We start from the raw sequence: 14,577 nt of genomic DNA on the forward strand, positions 1-14,577 counted from the left end.
AGGAAGAGAAGAGAAGCCGTCGCAGGGACACACGGATATAAAGACTTGTCTTCTGCCTTCCCCCACCCCCCCACCCCCCCACCCCCCCCCGCCCCCCCCACCCCCCTTTGTAAATACTAAATCTGTAAAGGCAAGGATTTGACATCCATCCTAAGCAGCGGCTATGGGGTGTTTGGGCAACAGCAAAACGGAGGATCAGCGTATCGATGAGAAAGCGCAGCGAGAAGCCAACAAAAAAATAGAGAAGCAGTTGCAGAAAGAGAGGCTGGCTTATAAAGCGACACACCGCTTGCTCCTGCTGGGTAAGGAGGAAGGGGGCAGAGGTGGGGGACACGGGGAGAGGGGGACGAGGATGGGGGCATCTGCCCCAGCCCGCCTGGGCGCCAGGGCGCAGCGGAGAGGGGACATGTCTGTGCCTTAGGTATGAAGAATGTAGGCTGTTGTGTGTTGAGCAGTATGCGAGACGTCCCCAGATTGAGCTCAGCGCCTGAGCCACATGGATGCATACATACAGAAACGCTGCCGGAGGTGGGAGATGCTGTCGCGTCCAAAAAAAAAAAAAAACCCACCAGAAAAAAAACCCGACCCCAAACCCCCAGCCTGAACCGTGTGTCACAATGTTCTCCTTTTCCTTCTTTCTCTTTTAGGGGCTGGTGAGTCAGGAAAAAGCACTATTGTGAAACAAATGCGAATCCTGCATGTCAATGGATTTAATTCAGAGTAAGAATGACTGCCGCTTTGTGACTTATTTTTCATTAAATGTTGGAGACAGGTTAACACACAGTAGGCTAGGGAATTTCTCCTCTCATCCCCAGTGTTTTGGTGGCTTGACACTGCGTTTTGGGGGAGGGAGGGGAGGAAGGGGAGTGAGAATAAGGAAATTACTGCTATTGTATATTTGCATTTTCTCCTTCTGGCCCCTTTACTGTATTTTACACTGTTGCTACTGCAGCGCTTGACAGGCCCCTGTGTAGCAACAACATGGCGACTACTTTTTACATAGAAGCAAATAACCAAATATTGCATCTGTCTGTAATACAAAAATACATGTCAAGTCATAGTCAGGATGACAGTGGCTGCTGTTTTTCCAGTATTTGGGTTAGCGTAAAACTGAAACCAATTTTACACGTTTGTTAGAAATCATGCTGTTTTCTGAGGCTGCAGCATTTTCTCTCCGAAGAACTCTTTGCCAGAAATTGTTATTAATCCATAGCATTAATTTTAGATATCTGTTGGCCTTCAACTGCATGTTGTTAATTTAGAGCATGTTTACAGCATGCTGTAGAAATGAAAGAATAACTTCCAGTTGTATCAGGGAAGGCTTTGCAGATGTGGCTGTGATTGTCTGGTTTAAAAAAAAATATCTCAGGGATGAATGTGCATTGCCCTTCATACTATGCAAGAAAAGGGGTAAGGAGAAAAATATATTTATCTTGCTGTTCCTTTCAGTTAGTATGTTGTAATGATTGAAGAGCAGATAAACAAGCGATCAGTGAAAAAAAAAAGATAGAATGCAACTGACTGAACTGCTTTGGAAGAAAAAAATCAAAGTGTTAATATTTCTGTTTTAATGCAGAGAAAAGAAACAGAAAATACTGGATATTCGGAAAAATGTTAAAGATGCGATTGTGGTAAGAACATACTTTATACTGTTCTTAAGTGCTTGGGTGTACTGGAAATGATAAGGATTGTGCTCTCCAAGATTGTGCTGAGAGAAATCCCTTTTTGCTGATCAGATTGGATTATCTTCTATTGATCCTGTATCCTAGATTTATCCAGATTAATGTGTTTGTTTTTGTTTTATCCAATTCTAGACTATAGTTTCAGCTATGAGCACTTTAATACCCCCAGTTCCATTGGCCAACCCAGAAAACCAATTTCGAATGGACTACATCAAGAGTATAGCTCCTCTTTCTGACTTTGACTATACACAGGTAAGAATAGAAACTGCTGATTTATTGTGCTTCAAGGGGGAAGATGCTGCTTCGCTTTGATTTAGTGAAACGGTGGTTTTTTAACTTTTTGGAAGGTGGTCACGGGAAGAGCTTATGCCTGCTCTGCCACTGGGTTAACTTTCTTACGAGACTGTGGTGGTTGCACCTGTTTTAGTGGTGCAAGGTTTTCTTGTTACTGATTTATTTGCTGCTGTTTGTAAATGCTGTTTGTGCATTTAGTTCTTCTCTTCAAAATTTCTGGTATAATGATACATATTGACATGTCAGATAAGACTTTGCTGAAAGCTGGTTTCCTGCCTGGAATTAGATGCAGGATGTCAGTCTGGGGAGTTACAGTCGACCAACAGAAAAGGATATAAAGGGATAGAGTGGTTCCAGTGTTGTTTACCATGCTTACTGCACTTTGGAGTGCAAGCTCACATAAAAGGTGGTCCAGTAAGGTGGTATGCTTCCTGATGTATTTATTGTAGTTGGCATGAGCAGTGGTTTACTTGTATGTAAATGTTGCCATCTTTTGATATGGAATCACTAGAAAATTAAGTATTTCTGTATAGAAGATACTCTGTTGTAGACAAATGAGAGGTACCGGTCAGATTAACTTGCATAGGCATCTTATATGTGATTATTTTTATCTTTTTGTGTTATTATTATTTATAATAACATGCATAGAATGTTTTATGGTTTATGCATGACATGAAAGCAAGTGCATAGACAATCTGAATATTATAAGGAATTCTGGTTTTGCAGTAGGACAATTTTTAATTTGCCTTAAAATGGTATTGAGAGCAATTTGTTATGGATACAGCAAGGACTAAAAACATCTTCATTCATTGGCTAAACGATTGCGAGTTGTTCATGCTATCAATATTACCAAAGAAGCCATTTACAATAGAGTGTCTTTAGGTTATTGTAGCCCCAGGGTGGAAGGAGGAGAAGGGGAAAGAGTCGTTTCTTTATTATATGACTCATATTCTCTGGTGTGTGGTTTTGCCTCTGGTAAACCTACCACTTTGAAGGTTCAAGATAAAGAAAAAATATCAGACATCTTGTACAGTTAGAATTTAACACAGAATGCAGATGTTAAGAAAGCCACTGCAAGGTACACCCACATACTGCATAATTGCTCAACTGGTAGATGTAAGTTAGTGAAAATGAGAAACTCTTTTTAGAAATGGAATGCAAGTTTGACATGAAATATTTGTCTTAACGCAGGTATTGCACTTCTGAGGCATTTGTTGCTCCTGGGGGGCTGGGGGGGGATGATGTTGGTGGAATTTTGACCTCTGTTTGAGTAAAAAGAAGGTGGCATATATCCTTTGCAGTTCTCAATAGTACATCTCGGGTTTTGGGTTTCTGGGATAAAAGAAAACTGAAGTGGACTTTTCATAGGGCTGGAGTTATTTTTTATTTTCATTTTATCGTTTACAAAAATTTTTCTTTTTCACAGCAGCTGACTGTATCTAGCCAAATGTGATTCACTGATATATTATAGAGGGGAAAACTTATTGCTCTTGGAGGGGAAAAGAACAGGACCCAGTGGACTGTGAAACAAGTAATAATTAATTTTAAAATCTCAATTCAAAGTTCATTTTGTTTTAAAATTAAAAAAATAACTTTTTTAATTGAGTAGGATTTCTGAAACTGTCATCACATTTTTTGAAGTAGTGTCAAATAATAGTCATAATTTAAAAAAAAAAAAGGTGTTACAAGCTTATAAAAAGAAAAATCAGTGCTCATTTAGAAGTAAATATACTTTGTGTATCACTTTCATCTTTGCCTCCTGTTTTCTTCTCTGCTCAATTGATAGGTTTCATATTTATAAAATGTATAGTCTGGCTAAATTTTGATTTTTTGTTGTTGTTGGTTTGGTATGTTACTTGTCTCCAGGAAAATGCGTGAGCAAGACAGATTTGGGGGGGGGGGGGGGGGGGGGGGGAAGGTGCTGTCGTGCTTCAGGGCTTGATTCTACTCCAGTTTAAGTAAATGATAAATTAAAGTAAAACTAAGTTTCCAGCTGAAATAACTTTCGACCCATTTAGTATTTTTGGATAAGAACAAATATAAAAATAAATACTTGGGTAGTAATCAATAACGAATCCTTTGCTAGGCTTTACTGCTTCTCTTAATTGATAGCTGATGTATAGAATAAGGCCTTCTGAGCCAGAGAAACCAATACAGTACTTATCAGTAGACATTCAAGACTTGCAGTTGTATCGTCCCTACTGAAAAACAGTTGTAAAGGAAAAAATGCTGACTTTGGCAGTGCTTAGGTGTTGCCTCTGGGGTAAATTCTGGCACATTCTAAAATGTGACAAGGGTTACCCTTCTTCCTTTGAATGAAGGAAGAGACAATTTTAAGGTTTTTAACAATGTGGATGGTAATGAGCTGTTAAAGACATAGCCCTTAGTGTTGCAATATGAGTTACAGATGTGGGGTTTTTTGGATGATGTTAGCCATGTAAACTTCGTCATAAAAATCAATGTATTTTAGTTGAAGATGCATTTCAAATACATTGCACACAGAGTGTGGGGAAAATGACTGCACTGTATCATGAGTCTTTAAAGAGAGATCCCTGATGAAATGCAAAAGCTTCACTGATGGCACAATATGACCAACACTCATGAGGCACTAATTTAACTATATTTGTGACATATTTGGTATGCTTGAGTAGACATTGTTAAATTGCATACAAAATAACTAATATGCATTTAATTGTGAAAATTGTCCTTTAAGTGGATTTGAAAATACTGATTTCCTGTGGGTGAAATCATACTCTTAATTGCAATTTATGACTGAAATTCCAAGAACTTGAGTAAGGATGGGATTCACGTTTAGACTCAGATATGTATTTTGGGTTTTTGCTTGGCTGTTTTTTTAATTGCATAGCTTTCTACAAAATGTAAGCAGAACATCTTACTTAGTAGTGATACAAATTTTAAAACAAATTATTTTCTCTTTACAGCCTTTTAACATTCATTTAAAAGCCTGAGTTCCCCCCCAATAGTTTTACTTACTTTTAAAAAATTATTCTTTAATTTGATTTAGTTGCGCTGCATTGATGATTTATCTAGTTGATGTAAAGCAAAATCAAAGGTTTCCTGATTTCTTTTGTAATTTCATGTTGCCTTTCATGGCTTTTATTAAAAGACTTTACAAAATTTTTATGAAGAAATTCCTGGGTGACTGATGTGGTCTAATTCTAGAAATCGCAAAAATTAGCGCTACAGTTTTTACAGAGTTAATAAATGTGAATAAAGCAAGTACCCACTGTAGTTTCTTTGTGGAAGTCATGAAAGGAATCAAGGTAAATTTTCATCTGATGACTAGTTTAGATGCTATCTGAATTCCATATTCCAGGTTGGAATGAGCAGAAGGGCTTTACAACAGAAATGGAAGCACGCACACTGAAAGGTTTCATTATTTTTGGCAAAGTGTTGATTGATATTTGCTAAAGTTAACAGGAATTGACATGCACCATTTTTAATCCTTTATTGATGGGGATTTATTTTGTCCTTTGTAATCAGAGTGAACATATTAAGGGCATATTATGCTGGTAGCTGTGGAAAAACATGGTGTATTATGTAAGCGTGTGTTTACTCAAGTTCAGTTGTATTTATAAAGTACTTGAATTTGGTGGGCACTACAAAGCCACTCGGTACGTAATTCCTTTACCCTTTGTCTTCCCCAAAAATGTAGTTAATTTAAGTTGCTTTTCATAAGATATGTCTTGGATCGAGCTCATCTGATCAGTTACCTGTAGGTATATAGCAGGTAGTCAGTTAGCTACCACCACTTCCATAGTCAAGTGTTTGACTATACAAACCAGTTACCAATGAACGTAAATCATTTGCTTAATAGAGAACATCTAAACACTTCACCCAGGTTTTGGAGACAAGGGAGAATTTTCAGAAGATTACTTTTCCTTTGCTAAGAACGTTTTAGAGAGGCAATGTATTTTCTTGAACCTTCATGAAACAGTGAATTGTGCAAATGTAGTCCCTTGTGCTGATTTTAAAATGTGAGTTTTGAAAATAATTTTTTAAAGCTATTTTATCTATTAGGCAAACTCTTTAATTTAGCTTCTAAATGTGAAATGTTAATGTAGGCATTGACAAGGAAACTACTTTAGATTAATCTGATATGTGGTTTGCTCTGCATTTTCAGATACTGCAGTTTGAGTTCGATTTGATGACTTTAATTTTCTTCCACATTTTCTCCTTAAAAATCAGGACTTTCTTGTGTCTTTACTGTTTGAATAGAAAGAGAGAAAAATTGGGTTTTGGTCAGAATTTGAAGTTACATAGACTTCTGTTAGGCTTTTCACATTTTTCTTAGACCTGATATTCAGATTCAAGCTGGTGTTGACAACTGGTGAGGGCTAGTTTTCACAGAGTGTGTCTCAATGTTTGAAGTAACTGGAAATCTTGCTCAAGTGAAGTGTGTCATGGGGCTATAGAAAATCTTTATCCTGAATAAATACTTAAATAAAAGATAAAAAACATGATAAAAATGATTCATATATAGTTAAACTTGCTTGGGTTATGCAGTTAATGCTGTGACTTTAATATCCTATTTGATCACAAATTGTTTAAGTTTCCTGGTTACAAGTACTTGATGTAACCCAAAGGAGTTACAAAGTAGCATCATCTTACATGTTTGGATTTTCAAATAATTTGCAATATTTCCATTTCTCAGGAGTGTGAAAATATACAAAGTTTTACATTAAAACATCATCAAATAAAAGAGAATGCGGTGATACTGCCACTCAAATGGCTTCACTTGATTTTTCTTTCTATCTAGATTTTTACTTCAGGCCGTTGTTTACCATTTTGGTAGATTGAACAGCCACAAGTTTTTATAATTACCTGTGGTAGTGATACTTAACATTACTACAGTGTCAAGTCAACATTAACTTTTAAAAATCAATTAGACTTTTAAAAATCAGTTCATTTGCGTTTGTTGTAGTCTAAGATGCACACTGGTAATTCTTCATTTGGTCTTATTCTCACAAACATGGAAAGGATCTGGAAGGCCAGATAATGATTCAGTTGTATAGGTCCAACAACATTATTACTTCCCTGAATTAATAACACTTGAAAAACTAATGGAGAAGGCTGTCAGAGAAAGACAGCTTAAAATGCTGTGTATGCTAATGTAGTTGTTGGCAACTCCTCAGTCTTCACACAAAGGTTAAAACTGTCAATAGAACTGATATAGAAAAGTAGTGGATACTAGGGAGAATTAGGTAACAGGTGAGAGTTCTTTCTTGTGATAGCACTTGTTCTTATGCTGTATACTAACTATTAATTAACAGCAGATACTGAAGTTGAGCTGTTTTCATGTTAAGAGCAGATTCTGCTGATGCCCAGTATACCTTTTCTTCCATATGAAATGCCTACTTGCATACAAATGTAGCATAAGCATGTCTGGTTTTCCTTAAATCAGCAAGTGAAGTCCCCAGTGTTCTCATTAGTCAATGTTAAAATAGAAAATTGCAAACATTTCTTATGTGAGATTAAGAATATACTTCAGTGTTCGGTATTATTTTGTTCTTACTCTCTGTAAGCATTAAGTTTGCTGTTGATGGATCAGTCAATCCAGTACTGCTTTCAGAAATAATCAGTCATTACTTTAACTGTGGAGTTTCAAAAATACAGAACTATAACTGGGATCATCCTACAAGCAAGTATAGGGCAAATTTGGGGAAAAAGAAAAAAAAAGAAAAAAAAAAAACCCTAAACCAACATATCCCCAAACTTCTCAAATTGATAATATGTGCTGGAACTACACTGTATATGGAAGTGTAAAATTCCACCATGGTTTTCTTGAATTCCTTTATTTTAATCCTTTAATAAATATTCTGATTTTACTGAAAACACAACTGGGGCTAAACTTGGAGTCGTTTGCGTAAAGTACAGCTCTTCTATGAGGCTCAGGATTTCTTTCTTAAAATACATGGTTTGTGTTTGTGTTGGGGGGGGGGCGTTTTAGGATGAAAGAATTCCTTCTGTTCAAGCATAAAAATAAAGTAGGGTTTTTGCTGTAGTAAAACACTACTCTGTTTAACAAAAGTGTAACAGCATATTTCTTCCTCCCCTTGTTCCAAGCTCACTGAACCACAACTGTTAACTGTTCATACTTATGATAAGTAAATAATTAAATTTGTGTTCCAGGAAAGGAGCTCAGGGATCTACTTAGGCCCCCAACAATTAAAGTAGAAATACTGAGATTGGGAGCCATAGGAGGTCCTGTACCTAATGACAAATGATCCACAGTTAAGAAATGTAATATGTGTTCAGAAAAAAATGAAAAGAAACAGGTATCAAATTTTGTGTTTGTTTCTAGATCTTCCTATCTCAATATTTTTAAGGACAGGTTCAACTTTGAAATATACAGAAAAAGTTCACCTTTTCCACGTGCATTTGCCTCTTTTAGAACATACTTTTGCATAGCTTACAGTGTAAAATAGTGAATTTAATTCTGAAAAGACAATTATTTGAGAAAGTCTTACGAACAATGCTTCTTATGAATCAAGTGCAGTGTTACATTCAATATTGCATCATTATAGTAACACCAAATTAAATGATTGCTATCTTATAATGTGAATCTGATTTCCCAGATAGCAAAGTGGTATTCACACTTTATCCAGACTACCTTATTTATTATCATCACACAACACAGAGACTTTCACTGTGAAACTGGAGACATATTGTCATTTACTATTACTGCTAACTAAAATTTAAATTACTGCCATAGTCTCCCAAATTGTTGACATTTACTGATACTAGTTCGAGTTTTGTACCTGTGAATACAAAGTAGTTGGAGTTTTTTTGAAAGTCAAGCTAGCGTCCAGACAAATACTGTAAATAAATAATAATACATGTCACATTCTGCCTTATTTTGCTACAATTTTAGCTGAAAATTTCATATACTTCTATCGTACTTTACAAGGATAAAAATATTTTTATATCTAAATCTGGATATTTGATTTGATTCAGTGGGAAGACTAATAACTTGAATTATCATTTTAAGTAGGAGTGACTGATTTTCCTCACAGAACCACAAATGTATTAAAGAATCATTTATGAGCTTTAGAATACTTCTGTTCATCAGGTAATTTTCAGTGTATACCCTAATTTAAATTAAAGGCAGAAGCAATAAATTAAAGCCCGTACTATCCTTATTTTTGTACTGGCCATGGGTGTCTGAAGCATTTTTTTAAAACTGTGGTTGCTTAGGGGGGGCTGCGGTTTTGTATTCCTTTGCAACTTGTGGCTGCTGCCAGGGTATCTTCCAAAAGCAGTTCTGCGATGTGCAGGTGGCGTCAGTCCTTCTTCATCCCAGGTGGTAAGATTCAGAGAAACAGCTGACGGAGTAGCATTGGTCATTAGGTTGGTGCCTGACGGAGTGTAGTAGCCTGGCCAGAATAACAAACTGATCCTGGTTCCTAGTGTTCCTTTAGGGAAGAAACAGGAGAGAAATTCTTGCCATTTTTAGCACTTATGTTGAGTTGCATTGAAATCTCTAGAAGATTTAATTACGAATTAGTACGTAGTTTATTAAAATTTAACATGCACTTAAAAACATTTGCAAGAACTTTGCTTGTTTGTTCCCTCATGTGTAAATCAAACTGAATTATAGTGAAAGTAAATGTAAATACAGGCAAAGGGTAGTCACACTTTTAATGAAGACACACTGTCCAATTAGTCCGGGGATGATAACATTTCAGACTTTCACAAGTGACAGTTTTCAGAGGAAGGGTAGTGAAATATTTAATGTATTGTCATTATTTATAAACTACGTTAAAAAGATTTTCCGTCACAGCCAGAGAAAAGGTAAATATAGCAGAGTATGTTTCATCACAATTGTCCTCATTATTAATTAATTATTTTAATCTTTTAGGCCAAAGATAGCAGGTTGATGTACTGCTTTTGTTATTTTTGAGTGGTCTGTAAAAGTAGTGTGTTTCCTAGTGAGGGAGAGTCTGTTTTTTTATTTTAGTGGCCATGATAAAAATGGGGTCAGGGAAAAATCATATGCATGTGTATTGTCACTGTAGCCAGTGGAGACCTATGGAACAGGGGTTATCACCTACTCAAATAGTAATAGCATCATTATTTAGAGTTTCAAAGGAGTGTTCAGCTGCACAACAGCAAGAGCTGTGTCCCCTTACTTCAGCACATGATGAGATTTTAGCTTCAGTTTCAGAAAACAGTGTTGAGCATTGCCAGCTTAGACTTTTGCTTTTTTTTTTTTTTTAACCACATCCATAGCTTCACCCATTGCTTGTACTTATTGTCAACAGTGGATTATCTTTTTTAAAGTCAATATAGTCTGCATCAACAGATGGGTTATTTTGTTTGCAGAAGGTAGCAACCTGAGCTGCATAATAGAGAACAAGCTAAAACAGTGTGAGCAGAAGATTGTATTATATACCTTGCATACAGTGAAGTAAATAAGTAGAAACCCAAGAATTACTATGAATTTTTTTTCCCCAGAGTATCTAAAAAGCTCTTTACAATAAATGTAAATAGGACTTTAAAGCAGATGAAAGGCAAGAACAATGCACATTTGCATTTAACTGCTAAAAGTTTCTGTAAAATGTTTATGGATTTGTTCTGCCACCTATTTCATGTAATAATTTGCTTTTCTGTAGCTGAAGAGTTTTGATTCAAGTTCCAGGACATTCTCTTTAAAAGGAGTCAGGAGGAGAATGTAATTTGTACAACGTGGTTTTAAGTTTATATTGTCTTTCACTTTGGAAATTCTTGCAATAATTTCTTGGAACAGAGCTACCTCTGGCTCTAAGCATGCCAGCTATCACTTGAAGCATGCAGATTATGGTTTTTTGCTTTAAATCAGTAGATTAATTTTGGTTGGTTTAAACTGCACTCTTGTAATTAATCTACTAGCATTTGTTTTAAAAACCTATGCTGGATGTTTTGAAAGGATATTTATCCTTAGGCAAGAAGAATATTGGAATATTTGTCTGTTATGTCGACATTAGAGATTAACTTTGCCTTTTAAATGTTTTAAAAGTAAACGTTTTCTGATACCTCTGCCAATTCATTCCATTTGAGTTTTCTTATTGCTGTCAGTAGGACTTAAACATATTTTAATGCAAATAATTATCCCACTGCCTTGAACTGTGAAATTGTTTAGCAAGATAAAATAGTCTAAAGATATGCAAGCCCTCTTAGCTCTGTTAATTTGATGAACGTTTTTTGATCACGTCCACCCTCACTTCCATAGGATGTTAAGTGACAGAGCTGTGCAGATCATTCTTTTCTTAACATGCACCCACATACTTTCTTTCATAGGAGCTAAATAATATCAAATTTAAGAACTGTCAGGTAGGAAAACAAGAAAAGGCAAAGAATGGTTCAGTAAAATAGGGGAAAGTGTATCCTCACTTCCCTCTGTACAGACAGCTGACTGCCCCTTGCCTGCACTCCTACAGCTGACCACGAATAGCAGCAGGACATGGTTGTCAGCCAGCTCCAGGCTGCCTTTGGTGCAGGCTGTGTGCCTTGAGGAGTTTCCGACCCTAGGCAAATAGAAAAGGTGGAGGAGAAATGTAAATGGGAAAAAAAAGCCAAACCATTATGCAACAAGTATATAGTCACTTCTGTTTTGTCATTGAGAGTGGGAGAGGTCAGCTATCTTCACTTGCTGCTGAAACCATGTCATTCATTACCAGGTATCATGGGAAGAGTGAGGCTTCAGGGCAGGATCCATAGCCTGAATCGTTTGAGTGAGAATGTTCTTTCTGGTGGGCGGGTGTCCTCTTAACTTGAACTTTAGCTTGTCCTTCCTTCTCAAGCTGTCAGTGTTGCCTGTTCCTTTTGGGAAGAGCAGACTTGCTTATTTAGGGTAACAGTAGAGCTTTATTTTTGCACCCCTAGGGTTACCGTGCTTAATCATTGTTGTTATCTGCTGATTTTCTTTGTAGATTTTAACAGCAGCAAACTAAACGTGCTTTTATGGTATATTACGGACCAAAAGAGTAATTAGTCAGGGAGTACATAAGTGAGACATCATAATTAAAAAAATAATTGTATGGATTTAACATCACATTAGTAGAGGAAGATGGCTTTTGACATTTCTGAGATACAGCCATTCAAACTGCAGAGGATTTTCGCTTTTATTTTGAAGAAATAGGGGATTAAATTTCATTCTTGGCTTTCAGTTCCACAGAACAGGTTTTGATGCTTCTCACTGATGAACGAAAGCCTGGCAAGAAGTATAATATTCCATAAATACAGAAGTCATCCTAAACAAATGTATTTCCTAGGTTCTAATCTTGCAAAGGCTTAAACATACAGATATATGTCAACCTTAATGTACTGCTAGCACAGCATTCCAGTTGAGCTCATAGCTGAGCTTCCGGTTGCACAGTGGTATTAATATCAAAATCACAAATACTTTCAGTTGAAAAACAAAACAAGCGAATCATTTCTTCTTGTTAAATTTACATTTGGGAGGTCGCTGAGCACTTTTATGGATTTTCTTGGGGGTGGGAAAAGTTGTGTAGGTTAGAGATTGGCACAAAACTTGAAATAAGCAAAATCTTTTTCAGATAAGTGACAGTTCTCTGGATGCTATTAAGCTGTGAACAGTAGGTCTTTTCAATAATCACTGTGATTCATTTTCATATTGTGTTTTTTTTTAATAATAATATCTTTAAAAGGCTTGCTGAACAGTAGGCTGCACTGGCATAACTTTCTGTGCAGAAGGAAAGGTTTCAGGCACAGATAATTTACCTTAAATTGATTTGCACAGCTCAATAAAACCATAAGAAAACTCTACCAGCTCAGATCACGGGTTCATTTAGCACCAGATCTCGTATCTGACTACGGCTGATAGCAAAGCTGGAAAAAGAGTTTAAGAACGGGGCAAGCACATTGTAATGTTTCCCACATTGATTGTCCTAGTCTCCACAGATTGATGGCTGAAGTATTTTTTGACTGGGAGTGGTATTTCTCTGTTTAATAACTTTGGTGCATTTTTCTTCCAGGAATTCTTTTGTGGTTTTCCCCCCACCCCCCCTCCAACCTGTGTGAACTTTCAGTTATGGCAGTGAGTTCTACAGTTTAAGTATGTATTGTATGAGGAAGTGCCACTTGATTGATTTTTCTGGGTTTTGTTTTTGTTTCCACCCCCCCTCCCCAAGCCTGCTATCCACCGATCTTCCCTAGTTTGTCTATTAGAAATATTACATCTTTTCCACATTGCCCTTTTCATTGTGTATCGTATCACTCCAAATGTTTGTCTTTCTGCTTAAGGAATCTAACTTGTTCCCTCACAGGGCTTCTTCCATATCTTTGCTCATTCTTGTTGCCTTTCCATGTATCTTCTAGTTTTAGTGGACCTTGTTGGCAATGAGAGACCAGAGCTGCACACAGTACTCATGGTGTAGATACACTGGGGATTTTTACAGTAGCGTTATGTTTTCTTTTTCATTCTTTAATCTTTTTCTAATAATTCCTATATTGTTTGGGGTTTTTTGAACACTGAGTTGACATCTTTATGGAATTATAGTAGATTATTTTATAATTCCAAGAGAATTTGAACACAATTTCAGGTAGGAGGAATATGCATGAAGGTCTCTGTACCAACATTAGCAGAGCCCAAAGGGTACTGTTAATGACAGTTATCCTTATTCTAATCGGTATTTTCAGATCTGTCATACATTTTGACTAGTTCAAAAAATCGATTACATTAATTTTTTTTATTTTCATGTGTAATGACGTGTCTCCTCATTTGCTAATGCTGCCATATATCCCTTATGAAAAAGTATATTTTAAATTATCTACCGTAACTAATAATTTCTTCTGTGCAAAAGGAGAACACATGTTATTTTTGTTCTTAAAATGAAGAAGAACTCGGTCTTCAGTCTGATTTTGGAGAGGCGATACATTGTTCTTTAATTGTTTGTTACAGTTTGCCTGATTTAGCATAAAAGATGACCATTCTTTGGAACCCTTCTCATTAGAGAAAATGATTAAAAATGCCACTTTTTTTTTTTCCTTGCAATTCCTAATGCATGTTACTAAGAGAAAATGTTTTGAACTTTTTGATCTCCCTTGAGGAAATGCTGCAAGCAGCAGAATTTTTATGTCCATTTAGGTCTTAGGTGATTCAGCATTTGTGGTTTGTGGGAAAATGAGTTGTAGATTATGATTAAAGGAGAAAAAATAGTGAGGAGTGGCTACTAGAGAAGGCATCTTTTTACTGTTAAAATATTTTTTGGATTGGCTTTTCCTCATTTTTAAACCTCTACCTCGGTTCCTCCTATTTTTTCTCTCAATTGTGACTGTACACTTCAAAGAGAATCATTCCATTCTGTTTCACTTTTCAGTTTTTTTATCAGTACAAAGAATTAAGAACAAGTTGCTGTAGGTTCTTGATAATACTAAATCCATACATTTAAGCCTGTCAAACATCGTTGTCTCCAACAGGTCAACCAGTCATACCCTTCTGGCAGCCTCTCAGGAATAAACAGAAAATCTCTAGGGAGGGAATGGAAGAGGATACAGGACGCAAAAAAAAAAACCTGCTTGTAGTGCAGGAAAAATTCTTTGTTGTAGTAATGGACCACAAACAATGAGTTAACTCATT

The 14,577-nt window shown here is 36.3% G+C and overlaps 1 protein-coding gene across 3 annotated transcripts in view; it reads left to right on the forward strand.

The window, feature by feature from the left end:
• Positions 1-14,577, forward strand: part of GNAL (G protein subunit alpha L) — a 195,745-nt gene that overhangs the window by 72,508 nt on the left and 108,660 nt on the right. The window contains exons 1-4 of one of the 3 annotated variants that reach the window (XM_056331882.1): positions 87-302; positions 648-720; positions 1,577-1,631; positions 1,815-1,934. In XM_056331882.1, the coding sequence (XP_056187857.1) occupies positions 164-302; positions 648-720; positions 1,577-1,631; positions 1,815-1,934 (387 nt within the window). In that variant the 5' untranslated portion in view covers positions 87-163. Of the gene's footprint in view, positions 1-86; positions 303-408; positions 529-647; positions 721-1,576; positions 1,632-1,814; positions 1,935-14,577 lie in introns of those variants that run through there. The other 2 variants (XM_056331883.1, XM_056331881.1) reach the window with 2 other exon arrangements.

Source organism: Falco biarmicus, chromosome 3 (assembly GCF_023638135.1).
Source record: "Falco biarmicus isolate bFalBia1 chromosome 3, bFalBia1.pri, whole genome shotgun sequence".
NCBI classification, from domain to species: domain Eukaryota; kingdom Metazoa; phylum Chordata; class Aves; order Falconiformes; family Falconidae; genus Falco; species Falco biarmicus.